The sequence below is a fragment of the Takifugu flavidus genome, chromosome 14, assembly GCF_003711565.1.
Source record: "Takifugu flavidus isolate HTHZ2018 chromosome 14, ASM371156v2, whole genome shotgun sequence".
In the NCBI taxonomy this organism is placed as follows: Eukaryota; Metazoa; Chordata; class Actinopteri; order Tetraodontiformes; family Tetraodontidae; genus Takifugu; species Takifugu flavidus.
The window spans coordinates 13,167,964-13,185,462 of NC_079533.1; the positions used below are offsets into that span (position 1 = coordinate 13,167,964).

The 17,499-nt window shown below is 48.5% G+C and overlaps 1 protein-coding gene across 2 annotated transcripts; it reads right to left on the minus strand.

The window, feature by feature from the left end:
• Nucleotides 1–462: 462 nt before the first annotated feature.
• On the minus strand, nucleotides 463–17,437 carry tecta (tectorin alpha). 2 transcript variants are annotated; one of them, XM_057053461.1, is made up of 24 exons: nucleotides 14,956–17,437; nucleotides 13,693–13,757; nucleotides 13,467–13,606; nucleotides 13,103–13,390; nucleotides 12,827–12,964; nucleotides 12,531–12,696; nucleotides 11,855–12,267; nucleotides 11,175–11,745; nucleotides 10,484–11,094; nucleotides 9,838–10,408; nucleotides 8,669–9,294; nucleotides 7,132–7,765; nucleotides 6,620–6,819; nucleotides 5,888–6,268; nucleotides 4,320–4,606; nucleotides 3,942–4,222; nucleotides 3,614–3,724; nucleotides 3,220–3,419; nucleotides 2,735–2,898; nucleotides 2,351–2,599; nucleotides 2,027–2,189; nucleotides 1,859–1,943; nucleotides 1,678–1,797; nucleotides 463–1,155 (listed from the first exon to the last, which is right to left on the minus strand). In XM_057053461.1, the coding sequence occupies exons 2-24, from the start codon at nucleotides 13,754–13,756 to the stop codon at nucleotides 1,055–1,057; spliced, it is 6,564 nt and encodes a 2,187-aa protein (XP_056909441.1). In that variant the 5' UTR covers nucleotide 13,757; nucleotides 14,956–17,437; the 3' UTR covers nucleotides 463–1,054. The 2 variants fall into 2 exon arrangements, 1 of the variants encoding a protein (XP_056909441.1); XR_008953544.1 differs by lacking the exons at nucleotides 463–1,155; nucleotides 1,678–1,797; nucleotides 1,859–1,943; ... (1 more) ...; nucleotides 2,351–2,599; nucleotides 2,735–2,898 and having other exon boundaries at nucleotides 3,387–3,419; nucleotides 3,614–3,721.
• Nucleotides 17,438–17,499: the final 62 nt, after the last annotated feature.

The following is a 17,499-nucleotide window of genomic DNA, read 5'->3' on the forward strand; positions in this document are numbered from 1 at the left end:
ATGACATCACAGTCATGTTGCGCAAGACAGAGAAGTTAAGGACAGAGTTCGTCCAGGCTGGTGCGCAGTTGTTCAGCTACTGGAGTTGATCTAGGTCGTTATGATCTAGGTCTGATATACGACACGTCAATAAACAGGTCCTGGCAATAAAGGAATCGTCAAAGACAGTTCCTCTGGGTTTGGTAACTCCTGAAACCACTGCAGCCAGAAACTAGGCTGATGTGTCACATGATCAGACGTGTCATTCCAAGTGTCAAGTTACTGTTCAGAGCCAATAGTCACTCAGGACTTATGACAGCAGGGCTAAATATGTTAATGTGACTTTAATATGTTCATTTCTTTCATATTTACCATCTTAACTTCTAAAAACATCAGCTGATTTTCCTGGTTTTGTGTGTGTGTGTATGTGTGTGTGTGTGGTGTGTGTGTGTGTGTGTGTGTGTGTGTGAAACACTGTCATCGTTCTCTCTGTTTTGTGATAACTTTATTAACAGATTTCAGGCAGGTGAACACATGAATTGGGTTGTTTCCATTCATCACTTTCATGGACTTGTCAGGGAACAAAGCAACTGTTTTTTTCAGCTTTGACACTGACCTTCTCCTCCTCCTCTTCCTCCTCTGAGGGGAAGCACAGTTGAGGACTATGGATTTACCGACTGTTGTGCTACTGAGACGAAGCAGGCAGATCAAAGGGTTCCAGGCTGGACTCAACTCAAACACCTCTGAGGCTCTTTAGCCGGGATTTGGCACAAATTTTCATAAATTGCTTTTCTGATCTTGCATTCCTTGTTGCTTTCAATCAAAAATATACACTAAACATCGGTACGCATTTGAACGCAGCCCGGAGTCAGACGTGGACGCCACAGTGGATTCTGTTTTTCTATCAAACATCGGATCCTAAGAACATGACAAACTGGTGAACCCTGACTTCCAAACTTTCACTCACTTCTGCTTCCCTTTGAGGTTCTACATGTTTTCATCTACTGGTTAATCAAAGTTCAAGTCTTTTGTGTTTGATTTTCCTCATGTGTTGCCTTCAGTGGCTCCAAGTTGCTCAGTGGTTGAGAAGATGGACATGACGCAGGAACATGGGGATGAGAACGTTGATGCAGAGCAGGAGGACCGCAGGTCTCCAGATGTAGCTGGAACTGACGGCTGGAGAGCGAAAACATGAGAATGTTGATTGGCTAGCCTTGACTTTCACCATCTTGCGTTATTTTAACTAGCTAGTTCGCCACCAGTGTGAATTCCATTCTCTGCTTGGAGTTTATGTTTGCTTCGCTAATGAGAAAAACAAAAATTCAGCACAAAAGCCATTTCTGACAAAACAAGTGTTATTGTTGGTTAAAAAGTCGTTGGAAAGTGTTGCGGTAACATGATGTCTGCAAACTTAAGTTGTATCTGCAGTATAGGCTGCTGCCGTTGGAGCCTGGACCCCGACTGTAATAAAGGATTTATTGTATCCTGATTTCTCTGTTAAATTCTGGTAAGAAAAAAGCCAACGGGGTGGCGGCATAGTGACCACGGTGTCTCGAGGATGACGGTCAGGTGGGACACCTGCTCAAAAATGAGTTTTCTTCTAAGGTGTGTGTGTGTGTGTGTGTGTGTGTGTGTGTGTGTGTGTGTGTGTGTGTGTGTGTGTGTGTGTGTGTGTGTGTGTGTGTGTGTGTGACTTACACCGGCAGCTCCTCCCGTCTGGTTGCAGCATCCCCGACACACAGCTGCAGATGGCCCCAGTAGTTTTACTGGTGCAGATCTGGTCACAGCCTCCATTGTTGTCTTGGCACCAGTTGGATTCTGAGAAGACACCACAGCTGAAGCCCTGGACGTCCTGACAAAGCAGCGTCTGTCTTCTTACCTCTGCGTCTTATTGGTCCAACCGTCAGTATTTGTTCCTTCTGCCGTCCGGAGTCTGAGGACGTTCTTCTCTGCTGAGGACAGTTCTAAGGAACGGAACACGGAGTCACCAACATGGTGATAACGCTCATGTTTCTGCAGATCTGAAGATCTGAGCCGAGACTCTCACCACTTTGCAGGCCTTCCTGTCGCCGTCACACAGCGTGACGTCACAGTGGAGGTGGACCTCGTCGTAATCCCCGATGAACTTGAAGACGGTGACGTGGAAGCGACACGTTAGTGACACGCCATTTTCTGCCATGCCAATGGTGTTGTCCTTGATGTTTGGACACCTGTAGAGATAAGGTGGAAATAAGGAAGAGTTTGCCCCCACTGATGGTATCGAGAACTTCTATTTCCAGGTCACTGAGTGTTTGGGTAGGTTTTTAAAGTGGGACCAGACTCAACTGTCACTGATCGATCAAACAAACGGATGAACTGTTGCTGCACTCACCCGCGCTCTATGATGACATATCGCAGGCGGTCGCCGCTGTGGCGTGACGGCGTGGCCCAGCACATGTTGACAATGAGGATGAGCTGGTCCTCGTCCGCCCCTTCCACAAAGACGCCGACGTAGAGAATATCCCGCGTGCTGAGGACCACCTCGCCCTCCCTGTACGGGTGGCGGTACGAAGCGTTCTTGTACAGCGCCATCTTGGTGATGAAGTTTCCCTCCTGGGTGGGTAAGGTCAGGTTTATCACGCTGGCGGAAAGACAAAAAGATGCTTTTTATGGCTAAAAATCGTGACCCTTAATTACAACTCAACATATTTACTCACTGTTTGCATTCTTTTTCTATCTAGCTTGTGCTAAGCTAAGCACATTAATATTAGCAGACCTGAGCATGGGCCTGAGGACAGTCTCCAGGGAGATCTTCAGGTCCAGCTCGTAGGCACAGGAAAACTCCACGTTGATGGTTTTGTCCCTCGTGATGATGTTGCCAGTGTTGTTGACGCTCTCGATCCAAACGGTGTTCTTGTACATGATGTGTGTGCCGTTTGACTATCGAGGCAACACAAAGATTGAATGCCAACTGACATGTTAGCCTAGCTTAGCTAGCTGATTTCAAACTCTCAAAATGATAACAGAAGAAATCCTGTCAGCGGTGACAAATACCTAAAATACCCCAAAATAGGACTTGTCACCAAAAACATCTCAAATGGCATCAAACAACAAAAACGTGGACATTTTTAATGCTATTTGTTGGATATCACCCAAGACTGGACAGCAGTCTCATGACATCTGGATTTGTGGTAGAAATGACACATTATCCACATGCCACTGGACATCCCTGATGATGGTTGAGAAGAGGAAACAAGTAACCTGAACAATGGAGCCACAGTGTCCTTTGGTGTTGTTGATCAGGAAAGAGATGAAGTCTTCGCCCTCGGTGGCGGCGCAGCGCTCATCGTTCACCCTGATGTCCTCCCGCTCAAAGCCCAACTGAAAGAGCTTACACTTGGAGATGGAGACCTCCATCTGAGCATGTCTGCAGGTCACTTCTGCCTGGATGATGTCATCCTCTGTTCTCACACACACACACACGCACGCACGCACACACACACACACACACACACACACACACACACAAGGTAGAATATTGTGATAGAGTGACGATGCTGTTCTTTGAAATGTGAGGTTCCTCCTGGTTCTTCTGGAACCAGACCTCCTCTCACACTGTCAACCATCCAGACATGAAGCAGCATTGGCCGCTCACCTCCAGGGCTGCTCGTTAACTCCGGACACCCGCACAGGTCGCCTCCGTTCTCCTGCTCACAGGTGAAGTTGGTGCAGACCTCTCCAGCGCAGGGATCATAGATCCATTCTGCTAAAGACAGGTCCACACACAACGTCAGCTGTCGCCCACTGCTGAGCGTCAACCTGAACTGGGATTTAAAGGAACTACAGCTGATCCTCTCTAACCCATAGCAGGTTTGCAGTGATTTCATTTTTAGCAAAGCCCAAGTTCAGAGGTCAGGTTCTGCTAAACCCTGCAGATTAAAACATGACTGGCAGCAGAACCCGGTGCCTGGCGGTTCCCTTACAGCAGTTCTCCTGGGTGATCCACTTGGTGGTGAGCGTGCCCATCGAGCGGCAGGCCTCAGCGTAGGCTGCCAGCGAACCGCAGACCTGAGCCTTCTGGTGGTTGTAGCATCCGTCCAGGTAGCAGGACTGGTAGAAGGGTTGTGGGTCCAAAAGCCCGTGGCACGGCTGGAAGAATCCCTTCAGCTGGGTCAGCTTCTGGCAAGCATCTTCAGCTTGCAGGGCCACCACCGCAGTATTGTCACAGGACTGCGCCAGAGCCACATACTGGGTCTCATCACAACTAGAAGAGACGTGTTTGGCGTGAAGATTTATTTATTGTGTTGCTTATGTGGAGACTCTCAGCTCAAACCAGTGCCAGACGGATCAGAATCACCCACCTGTTCTGCATACCGTTGGTTTTCCAGCTCTGGGCCAGCTCCAAAGCACTGACGGCAGGTTTGCCTCTAGAGGTAATGTAGTCATCGCTGGGGTCTCCGTTGAAGTTGCCACAAAGGCCACAAACTTTGTTCTGAAGCCGCTGGCCCATGGCGATGCTGAGGGTACTAAAGTGGTTGTACCGGACCTGGATGTCCTGCGCTGTGTCGATGATGATGAATCCCTCGGACGTGGACAGACGTGTCATCTGACCAGTAAGAAAGGGAACCGACACCGGTGTTCCGTTAACCTGTGAAGGACACACGGATCCATCAATAACCAGCAGAGATTTAGATCCTTTTTTCTAGAAGACATAATATCCAGCCAGCTGAACCCTGGAACACTGAAGAACACTAAGGGATTATCTTAGCTATTATCGTTTGCAGTTCCGAAACCTGATCAACAGATGTCACTGTGGACAAGGAGTGAGGAGAGGAGAACCGGTGCAGATTTTCTCAGAGTTCTGGAGTTACTGGATGTTCTGCTAAATGGATCTTATCCAGACAGTAAACACCACCGGGCAGGTCATTCAGTCTACCGATGGCACCTGAAGCCTGACTTGGACCGGTCTTACGGCTCCCTTACTGGTAATAAGCGGCAAGAACTCTTCCAAGGTTCTGGTTGTAAAAAGGTCCGTTTGTTGGCCGAGTGGATATGTGATAAAAAGGCATCTGTGATGTCTGATAGCACAGTGCCAAGAAGGGTAAAGGCTATAAAATCAGGGTCAAAGGTTTTTATTGCTGCAGGGTTTCAGATTCACATTCATAAACTTTATTTATGCCACACGGACCAATTAGGCCAGTCAATGAAAGCACAGCAACACAACAATCGTGCTAGCGAGTTTAGCTTTACCACTAAAAGCTTCTGCATCTGGTGGATTCTTTGTTGTCCTCATTTGACAAGTGCCTCTGTGTTCTCGTCGAACCTGAGACGGAACAAACGTGGTTCCTAAGTATTTGTAGGTTTCTGTGATTTGGACTGGTTCACCGTGTATCAGGCTGGTGTTTGGTTCCGCGCTATTATTCCTAAAATCAGTGGTTTTGTTACATTAGGAGCCAAGAATTTGCCATCGCAACTTTTAAAGCCAAACTTTGATCTGACTCTGGCTCCTGAGTCCCAGAAGTCAATCAGGGCTAGAAATGATGGGAAGAGATGTGTCCAGCAACAGAGACAGGTTGGTTTTTTGTGTCAAATATAAGATTAAACAGGTTCAACACTTTTAGGAGTTTGCTAAGCAAACTCCAGTGGATCTAGTCCACCCAGGAAGATGAGTCAACACAGGAATTGATGTATGATGAAATGTGCATGCCAGCACAAATCTTAGCATCTTAAGAAGGAAAGTGATGGATAAATATCTGTACAAATTCCCAAGAACTGTGTTGCCGTGGCGACACTGATTGGGCCCGTGGAGCAGAAACAACATCATAACCAGGATAAGACGGAACTTCTGACCTTGTTTGGCTGAAAAACAGAGTTAAGGTTTCCAGCAGACCTGAAGGGGCCGCTGATGCTCCGACGGCGCATCTCTCACCTTCACCGTGTTCCCGGAGATGAGAATGTTTTCCTCGTTGATGTAAAGGTACACGTGGGAGATGGTGGTGAGGTTTGGCGTGCTCCATTTATCAAAGTTGGCGATGAGCTGAAAGGAGAGGTCAGGAAGCTTGTGGCAGTTTGTGGACAGGACGAAGGAGCAGGAGGCCGGAAAGCGCAGGGACGCCCCGTCGAAGGTCCGGAAGACGCCTCCTCCGGACCCAACGCAGTGCTGGGAGCGGCGCACAACACATCCACGCACGCCGTGGCGGAGCGCACACTCTTCCTCTGCCTTGCAGCGCCTAGGGTCGCATTGGACCAGATTCCGACCGATGCAGTGGCAGCGTTTGGTGCAGTCGCTGTTCCAGAACAGCTGTTTGGGCTGAAACAAAGATAAAGCAAACCCATAAAACTGTTTCCTGAGCATTTGTTGACATTTGTCTCCTGTCTGAATACTCTAAAGTGGAACAGCCAGCAACAGTTTTATCTGGAGCCTTACAGAACTATTGTGACCTTTTTGGCCCACTTCCATTTAATTTAGAGGTTTCTCTGTAACCCAACCCACTCTAATTGTTTGTCGAGTTCAGATTATTCCCAAATCTTGGATTGGTCAGAACCAGAAGATTCCTGGGGAAAATTCTAGGAGGTATGTATTTCTATAGGACCAAGCCTTGGATCCAGATCTGCCAATTTAGATGATTTCAGTGGAGGGCAGACTGGAGGACCTACTGACCTCGTAGTATTTCCCGTCGGTGTAGCAGCCGCAGTTCTGAGGCAGGATGCAGCTCTTGCCATTGAGGACGTAGCCCTGGTCACACTGGCAGCCCTCCACACAGTCATGGCTGCAGTCCCTCTGGCCTCGGGCGGGGGCGCACTGGGGCGGACATGCTGACGTACAGCTGGAGTAATGGCTGTTTGGTGGACAGTTGTGGACTGAGAGCAGGCAGAGATGTTAGCTAAAGATTGTGCCGAATCTGGTGAACAGACCTTCTCTACTGCCTGATCGCAACTTTAAAAGCAGTCTTGCTGACACCCTGCTAGAGAGCTGTCCTTTAGGACAGAATATATAGGAGCTACTGCTCTGTCAATCATGACTGATGAAGAGGAGCTGATAAACTGACATCTGACCCTGATGCACAATGAGTAAGCTGTTTTACGAAAAGTTAAAATATTGATGTTTCTTTCTTCTTCAAATCTAGAGTTTGCTCTCAGAGAGAACAACAAGGTAGCGGCATCCACACTCACCACATGGTGTGGAACTCCTCCAGCCAGGAACGGGGACACCTTGGAGCTGGCAGGTTCCAGCGTAAATTTGCAGCCAGTTGCAGATGGTTTCCTGAGCGCCCTGGTCCAAGCACGTGTCCTGTAGGCAACTCTGATAAAAGAATGCTGGCGCCACCTTGCTGTGGCAGCGTGCAAATGCACCTTCCCTATCGATAATGAACCCGCAGAGCCTCACGGCCTCTGGTTCCACAAACACATAAAGTCCATTTCCAAAGTGCAGACGTATGCCGGCTTTTGCTCCGTCAGCTGCGTCGTCCATGTTAGCGTCAGCTGCCTCCTGCATTACGCTCCCATCACCGAGGCCACACCGAGGGCACGAGTCTCTGCAGCCCACCTGGCAGAAAGCATCTCGCTCTGCCCAGGCCATACCCCACTCAGTGGCTGTGATGGTGGGCGGGGATAAGGGCACGCCCTGGCAGAGCCCACAGGAAACGTTGTACAGATCACGGGGGAGGGTCACCAGGAGGAGGCTACTCCAGTCGAAGGCCACCTTCAGGCCAAAGTCGGTCTCCAGGAACAGCTGCATGCCCAAGGTGAAAATACTGACCTTCCCCTGGCCCAGCTTCAGAGGGAGGTACAAACGTTCCATATTTACCTGCGTGAGAACAGCCAATCACTGACAGCACTTCCAAACAGGCAAACATTCCTGCAGCAGCACACCTGCTCATGGTGTTACCCTCAGACCGTGTGTGTGTGTGTGTGTGTGTGTGTGTGTGTGTGTGTGTGTGTGTGACTTGTACTCCTTAGATCTTTCGTTCAGTTTGTGAACTCTGTCCAAACGCGGCTCCAGAGTTTCATCTATGCCAAATGTAGCTAGATAAAAGATGCCCATTGAAACCGGACCCGAAAACAATCTTCCCCCACTTCAAAGGTTTTGACCTTTGTGGGCTCAAAGTGTAGGTTAAATGAGGTTTCCAGAGTTAAGATGAGAGTTCAGATGTGTGGGTGGAAGGAATTACGAGTGAGCAGATGAGGAGAAACAAAGCCGGAGGATTGAAATACACATCACACAACCAAACACAGACTGATGAAATGCCATTGAAACCTCTCAGTTAGCCTTTAAAATACCTCAGAGCACCATAAATGGAGGCCAAGCTCAGCCAAGCTCTGTGCTCACAGCTGTTCTTGTTAACACTTGCTCAGCTTTACATTAGCATTAAACCATCTACAACCTTTCCTGTTCCTGCTTCCTGTTTCATACTGACTGGGACTTCCTGTTCATCCTTTGACTGTAACGTGCCCTTAGATTACATAAATGCTGCGAAATCACTAAATTGTGGATGGAGGGATGGATGGATGGATGGATGGATGGACGGACGGATGGATGGATGGATGGATGGATGGACGGATGGATGGATGGACGGACGGACGGACGGACGGACGGACGGACGGATGGATGGATGGATGGATGGACGGACGGATGCCCTAGTTTTTACGATGCTGTAAATGTCACATTAATATTCTATGATAAACCAGTAGATCCAGTTTATGCACTCACCATCACCGTGTTTTTGTAGCTCCGAGCCACCTCGATCTCAAACTCGTACACCTCCAGGAGAAACCCCCTCACCCAAATGGCCTGGCTTGTGTCTCTTTCTTCGTTTCGAGCCGTTAGTGAAAATGGAGGTAAAGGTCCACCCACAGTTGTGTCCCTGCCGTCTCGTGCACAGTGGCTAGTGACCATCTGAAGAGCGCACGAGCTCTGTAGTTCAAATGGGACGCTCCCAAATGGCAGGAAGTGTCCGTATCCTGCTGCCGCGCAGAGGGCCTCAGTGTGCGGCAGGCAGAAATACAGACCGTCGTTCTCGTGGCAGTACTCCTCCAGGCCACAGGGGGCCAGATGACAGTACACACTGTTGTCAGAGCCATTACAGTAGCACCGCTCCTGGCACTCCCAGTCAGTCCAGAAAGTCTGATTAGTTGCCAGGTGACGGCCATGGCTCACACAGCCGCAGTCACTGCGCGCTACACAAAGGTGGTCATGCAGAACAAAGCCATCCTCACACTGACACCCCTCCTGGCATGGCAGGGGGCACGGTTCCCTTGGTTCATCCAGGTTGGCACAGGTTGGAGGGCAGCTGCTGGTGCACTCATCAAAGTGACTGTTTTCTGGACATGGAAGAGCTGAGAGACAACAGCTACATGAGATTCTGAGAGACACCACCTTCCACAACAACCAAATGCAACAGATGTACAGAGCAGGACCACTTTTGATTTACTACTGGACTACAGAGGTGACCCAGGCCATCCGCATGAATGTAGCAGAGAGGAAGTCCCAAACATGCTTAAAATGTCAACTTATCAAATTCTGATCCTGAAGTTTACAGATGCACTCTTTTAGATACACCAGGTCTGGACACTCTGGTGCTACTTGTTAACTTCAGAGAACAGTTGTTTGATCCATACTAGCTACAGACCAGACAAACTAGTGAACTAGACTAGTGATGCTTTGCTGGTGCACAGGGTATTACCCCAGCACTTTACTTTCAAACTTACTTCTTTCAGCAAATCAACAAAATCATTCATCAAAAGCATGTTAAATGTATAGGATAAGGTAGCATCTACATGGGCTAAGTGTAACTTTTTTCCAGTAGATAAGTGTGAGAAATACTGATGTAAAACAAAATAACACCCGCCCATCCAGCGTAAAGTAGAGTTAATCCTTACGACAGTTGGCGGCGCTCCTCCAGGAGGTGAGGTCTACATGAGCATCCTGACAGGCAGTAGCATAATCATGCAGCGAAGAACACAAGGCTGAGTGGTTCCCTGCCTTCACGCACATGTTATACAGGCAGTTTCTGAAAAATGGTGAAGGGTTGACCACTGTGTGACAAGCCAGGAACGAACTATTCCCCGGGTCATTGATGTTTCCGCACATCCACGGACTCTGGTACAGCCGTAAGTCTGTGCACATGCGATATAGGTCATCGCAGTCCCCGTTACAGGTGAGATCGTCAGCGATGGAGCGCCAACTCTCACTAAACTGTTCTGCAGTGTCTGCCAGGCGTCCGTTTGGAAGGCGCAGGTCATCGGTGGCGTTACTGTTGAAGACGCCACACAAACCACAGCTCACATTGTAGAAGAGAGTGGAGAGAGAGATGTTGAGGAATCCTTGCCGGGTATAGTGGACGCGGAGCAGACCGCGAGACTCCACCACCGTAGTGTTGCCTGGTGCTCTGTAGATCATCATCGTACCTGTTGGGTGGATGTAAGGGAGCCCTACTGGTTCACTATTTACCTGAAAAGACAAGAAAGGAGACAGTCGTGTGGGAACCGACCATGAAAAGTTTTTGACTCCAAAGTAGTTACAAACCTTAACGATATCAAAATCTGTCCCTCCCACTTGAGCTTCCAGGTTGGCCACTGTAACCACCACTGGCCTTTTCCAGGAGGGGCCTTTGTTCATAAGCCGCCTACCCATCTTCACCTCCACCACAGAACCATTGGCTGGCACAGGACCACAGAGTTTCAGAAGGTAATATGAGCTGTCGTCTGGAAACAGCAGGAAGGTGCCATCAAAGGAGGACGTCACTGAGTTCTGGGTGATGGAGCACACTCCCTCCCTTCTGGGGTAGCACCCAAGCAATCCCACTTCGGCCACGCACACCTCACCCTCCTTGCAGGAATCATTGAAGCAGGACACCTCGCCTGCAGGACCACAGCTGCAGCGGAGGGTGCAGTCATACTCTTCTCCATTGTGTCCTGCCCAGAAAGTGGTGTTTAGGGGGTAGTAGAGGCCATTATGTTCACAGCCACAGTCCTCGCGCTGCACACAACGACTGCCACTCAGGACGTAGCCTTGGTTACACTGACAGCCTTCAGTGCAAGGATGGGCACAGTACAGGGGGGCAGTGAGGTCGGAGCAGGAGGCCGGGCATGCACTGGTGCAAACTTGATAATGGCTGAACTCTGGACATGGCAAAGCTAAGAGGCAGAAAGAAAACACATCAGGCACCACAACCACATTCAGGCAAGATAAACAATCTGGATGAGCTGGACCTCACCACAGAACGTGCGAGACCTCCACGGTCGAATTGTGACACCGAGCGCCTGACAGGCTAGAGCATAGGCCTGTATAGCCTGACACAGAGTGGTGATGTTATCCCTGTTGCTGCACATATCATACACACAGCTGTAGACGAAGGCTGTGGGGTCCACCACAGCTCTGCAGTCTCTAAAAGGGCCGTCTGTCTTGTTGATGAGGCCACAGTAGTCTGAGCGGAAGTAAAAAGCTTCTGTAACTGGATCACACACGCTGCAGTTCTGAACACAACCATCTGAACACCTCCAGTCAGTGTCCTCTGCTCTCCAGCTCCCCCCCAGCTCCACCACGCTTTCTGCCAGAGAGCCATCGGGAAGCACAGGGTCATCTGCAGGGTCGTCGTTGTAGTTACCACACAGGCCACAGGTGTTGTTAAAGTAGGAACTAGGGAGGGAGATGGATGCATAGTGCTGTCCATCATAGGTTACCAGGAGGCCAAAGTCTGTTTCCAAGGCAACAGCAACCCCAGACTGATATACTCTGATTGCACCGAGCTGTAGTTCAACGGGCAAAGTCTTCAGCAAACCGTTCACCTACGGACAGAAACAGAAGGCAACTGAGAGTGAAGTCACCATTTCTGTTCTGATTAAACCACTGGAAAGCCAGCAATGCTGGAGACAAGCACGTGTAAAAGATTTGTACCATTACTCGTCCAAAGTTTCCTTTTGGTATTAGAACTCGGTGTCCATACACCTCCACCGTGACATCTCTAAGCCACGAGACAGAGGCCATCCCGCGATTCTCATTCTTAGCCTCCACACTGAAGAAGGGCAGCCCCATGATCTCCCAGCAAGGTCGAGCCAGAAGATAAGAGCACGTTCCCTGGAAGTGATAGAGGAACCCATCAAAGGTGTGGTAGTGGGGGTCTCCGAACACCACACAAGTGCTGGTTCGGGTCGGCTGGCAGTAAAAGGCTCCTTCCTGCTGCTCACAGGTCTCCAACTGTCCACATGGAGCCTCCTGGCAGTGAACCTGGTTTTCAATGTCAAGGCAGCGACATCGCTGGGAACACTGGTCAGACAGCCAGAAGATTTCTCCACGACGGTAAAAACGTCCTGAAGATGGAGGGAAGGACAGCAGTTGACACAACAATAAGACTAAACCTATAGACCAGATCGGACTCCAAGAGTGTGTCCAACATTGACATGTGGGAGTATTATTTAGATCCATATTTGGGCTTGTAACCTGCTCTCTGGATGTATGCAAGGGAGCGTTCCTCCACGTATTCATCTTAATACACATTTTTGTTTGCTACATCCCGATGAGAAGGTCTGCTGGAGTTTAGAAGAATGTTCCCGATTAGCAGCACTGCACTTGCCATTGTAGCTGCAGCCATTAGCTGGGTCGATCAGTTCTGTGTCTATTCGAAAGACCCAACGACCAGGGGTATTAACATTGGTGGTCTGTTCGATGTTCACCATGTCGTTGGAGCGAGATCCAGGCAGGTTAAAGAAGAGTCCGATGTCTCCCCCGTTAAAACCTGACTGGAAGTGAGAAGTTGTAAAGCCAAGGATTAGTTTTGACAGAATGGGGTCATCTCATCTTTGAAAAGCCCACCAGCAGCTTGAGGGTCAGTGCTTTATCTAATAGTGCTCAAGTTATTGTTTGGAGAACCTGAGCTGTCGTTCCACCAAGTCCTGTTAAAGGATCTCCTCCACTTGCTGTTCCTGTGCTCCATGAGATTTCTCCATAGTTGAACATACAAAAGGACTTTGTGCCATCTGAGATGAGCACAGCCTGGAAGGTGTTTACCTTTGGAACCAAACAAGACAATTCCAGTTATTATACAACAAATGAAACAGACAGTTTGGACAGTGTTTATGAATGAGTTGAAGCACACGGAGCGTTTGGGGCTGTCGTTTACTCGTAGATGTCAGACTGGAAACTCACCGGTGTCGTCTGGCTTCCTCCGTAAAAGGTGACCTGATGCCACGTGGCAATGAAGACCCATGTTGCCATGAAGGCAGCCATGTTTTTGAAGTGCTTCCGGATGTCTTGTGTCGCCTTCTGCAGTATTTCCGGTTCCATCGACTCTCTGTAATACACATCTCCACGGATACCGTTGTGCACGTCTGCCCAGAGCGGAGCGATGAAGGACCTGCTGTCACTCAGAGGAAAAGCCTCTGGCGTGAACTGGCTGACCTGCACGTTGAAGGAGATCACGCCATTGTTGTTCACCTGGGAACACAGGCTGGTTTTCAGAATTGTTTAAATCCACCTTATGGCAAATTAACCAGTTGGAATGAATGCTTACATAGATGGAACGGTACGGGCTGTTAAAGAAAATGAACTGAATGCTCAATGTAATTTCTGGGGAACTTCCATCATCCATCTTTGGCGTCTCTTGATCCCTGTGGCTTGGCCCGTATGGATACAAGGTCGACCAGCTGCTAGCTAAAAGAAGAATCCCACCTTAAGTCTGTGTTTTTGGACACTTCAAAGATGCAACTTTAAAGAAGAATATTTATGGAGATTTTTACCCCCCATCTGTACAAATGTGCTCAAAAGGTGGAGGAGAATGACTGGACCTTCGAGCCAGACCATCCTGGAAACACAGAAAGGGAAAAATACATACGAGCAGCCGCAACAAGGGTTAGCATCTTCTTACAAATGACAGATGACAAATGTTATCTGATCTATTTGACTTTTTCCTCGTTAATGGAGATGCAGGTGACCATGAGTCAGCAGACAACTTCTCATCAGTGAGGCCATCAAACAAAAGTAGAGAGGAGGAGAGCCATCAGGCCAACGTCACTTTGCTTCTTTAAGACTCTCAAGTCTCCCCTGAGGAGCCCTGAAAAGGCCCTTTTATTCATACCAGAACAATGTCTCAGGATCACATTAACGCTCCCATGTGGGCCACCGTTGGTGAACTACAGGCCTCACTGTGCCTCGGTTCCCCTCAGCCACCAAGCCTGGCTGGAGGACCTCATTACCACTTGTGTTTGGGAGCAATCCATGCCTTGTTGGCTCAGAGCAGAGGAGCATCAACACGCCAGCACTAATGGATTTAAGTGACTGAGCTTGAATTGCAAAGGTCTGGGCACTGGGCAGTCCCAGCGGGCCGCCGTGTTCCTGCTGGGGAGGGAGCATGTAGCACACACAGCTAAATGTTCAGTGGTCGCAATAGATCCAACCCCCTCCAAAAAACACTCTATGGTACTTTTGATCTTTTGTCATCAGGCCATCAGTTTTTCAGATTACGTCACGACTTGATTAATGTTACTATATTTATTCAGAATGATTATCTGCAGTTCAGTTTGAGGTTGTCAATCTGTCCAAACAGACAATTTAAATCGTTGACATTGACTGAAAAAGTATTGGATTGTGGGGGTCCACGGTCATATTATGACCTCCATGGTCATATGTTAAAAATGAAGTGAAAAACTCCTAAAAAAAAAGCTCATCACAAATGTACTTTCAGACTGGAACTATGCAAAATAAGTGGATTCTGGAGGTCAAAGGTCAAAATAACTTTTCCAAGTGTTCTAAATGTGAGAATTTATGAATGAATGAAAGAACAACAACAAAACAGAGGGTTTTTATAGGTGATGAGTCTGTGAAGGCTGCTGAGATAATGTGCTCCAGCCTCGTTGTTTGTGTGGAGATTCATATCTAAGATCAAACATCCAGAGTTTTACCTCAGATGTTGATGTCTGATCTAATCTGACAATTGAAAAAAAAAAACATAATCCAAGAATTCTGGAGGACCAGAGAGAAACCAGATCAATAGACGCATTCACCTGCCTTCAGAAGATGGACATCCAGCAGAGGAACATTAGAGAATGTGGAGGAATCTTCTTCTGAATCCAGGTAGAGCAGCTCAGGCCTCAACCATCTGAAGGCTCATCCTGTGAGGCTGCTGGAGAAACTGGTGCAGACGGCGTTCCCCTCAGTCTGAGATCAGAGTCTGGGGCGGTGGAGAGGGAGGCTGAGGGGAGGGACGGCAGAGGAATCTGAGGAAGAGGAGGAGTGGAAACCACTTCTTTAGGAGGAAGAGAAGCAGAGAGAGCAGGACTGAACCAAGTAACAAATATAAGAACCCAATTGATCAGTGACGAAGATCAATAAAATCATCAACAGTAGATCAATATCACACAGATCAGAACAAACTGGAAACAAGTGAAAGGATGAACGGAGGAGAGTTCACCAAGATGGAGGAAGAAATCTGAAATGAATTATGAAATGATTTGAAAATAGTTTGATGGATCGTCTGATTACGTCAGGAGGACAGAATTAATTTTCATCACAGCAAAGCAGATTATTGATCATAGATTATTGATCATAAGCAGGAGACCTGTCAAGATCTAATCTTTCAGACCTTCCCTCACACTTTGAGGTTGTTGGTGGCTGGAACCTTCTTGTATGCTTTTCAGTGATGTCTGACGGTTATCAGATGTCCTGTGAGATGTTTCTTCACCAAAGACGATGAAGATCTTGGGACCTCAGTCCCGGTGAGTCCGATGGAAGTTGTCCGACTGGGAGTATTTCTGGGAAAAGGCATCCCCGAACTTGTAGAGTTACAGAATTAACATCAACTTTGGACCTTCTCTGTTCCTGTGAGGAACAGCCTCATTTACCAGGTTTCACAGGACATTTAACTTCCACAGATGCTGCAGAGATAATGCGAGGGAATCTCAGATGGATCTACACTGACAGGGTCTGGGAAGCTGAACCTCATTGTCATCAGAGGACAGTGGGAGTAACTGGAGAGGAGAGGAGCAGCATGTGTGAAAGGCTCCAGGTCGGGCCCCGGGCTCCCATTAACCAGTATTGAGGCTTTCCGCAGAGCCTCACCAGTTCCAGGTGACCTTCTGGGTGAGACCAGCTTCCTCATCCTGGTTTAAAGTGATACTACAGGGTTTTAACCTGTGGTTTTGTCTGAACCAGACTGGTTCTTTGACAGGACAAAGAAAACGTGTAACTGGACCTTGAAAAGATGATCTCACCTATAGGTCAGAGGTCATTTCAGTCTGGTTAAAGTCTCAGGGACATCTCATGCTCATAGAGCTCCAGTGAGATCGTATCATGATGATCTGAGGAGATCATTCCAACATCCAAACAACTTCCTCTTCCCAGAATGCACTTTCCCTTCACCAGCTGTTCAGGACCATCTGGATGGTGTCTTTGGTTCCCTACATGAAACATGGTCTGAAATTTCTGTGGGGACACCCACGAGGTTTGTCATGCCGGAAACATGTCTGAATCCAAACCAAGTGTGAAACCAGTAACTCAGACAGGACAGAATGTCTCACTTTAGACGGGACCGCTTGGTCTCACCATGAAATGTGTCTGTGCAGCAGATGGTTTGTGTGTGGGAACAGAGTAGGCGTATCCAGCACCACCAGTTTAGGAGAACCCATCATGCTTGACCTTCACAAAGAAGGTCCTGACTGGCCGTTCTGTGGCGGTCACCTAATCCACAGAGGGGTTGATGGTTGGCTCCGTTCTGCCCCACTCTTATTCACAGCGCTGAACTTCCTTCCAGTAACCCAAACCTTTTTACCCCAGTGACTCCTTTACCATCAGGACACAATAGGACCTGTTCAGGCCTCCTGCCCTCCATCCCACTTCAACATACTGGTCTCACCTCAGAGTCCAGTTTCCATGACGTGACATGAGTGTCAGCTCCACCCTGATGATGCATTCAAGAGCACCGTTTTTATTGACTTTCGCTGAGACGTGAGATGTTTAAGGAGAGGCTCAGAACCTGAATACAGATTCTGGATGTCGCCCAGAACACACAACCTGCATGTTCGTGTCATGTTGACGGCTGCTCCAACAGTCACGACGGTCACACAAACTCTGGCCTTTGTCAACGGCTCCCTGCTGAGCAGCAACTGCAACAATGAAGACTGGTTCTGTCCTTTCTGTCTCTAAACATCTAGACAGCTTCAGAAATGGGGGAAGGGGGGTATCGGACCACCCGTGGGGGGTGGGCGATACACTGATATTTAAGACAGGATTAGAACAGCAACACAACACCTGACACCTATGGAATGGAATAAAGACGGCTGCCAGAACACACAGAATCTACAGAGGTCCACCTTCTTCACCACCAACAGACGTTCAGGACATGTACAATACGTAGGTAACCTCCATCCACGGCTCTCAGGCAGGGAATCGAACCACGGCGTCATCCCTGAATCCTCAGAGTTGATGTTTATTCCTAGATCAGGAGATTTGATTTGTTCTGTTCTATTGGTGCTTCAGGAGAAGCAGAAACAACCAGAAGACGGATGTTCTCCTTGGCTGTTCTGGATGACTTTTCTCTTTGGCTCACAGCA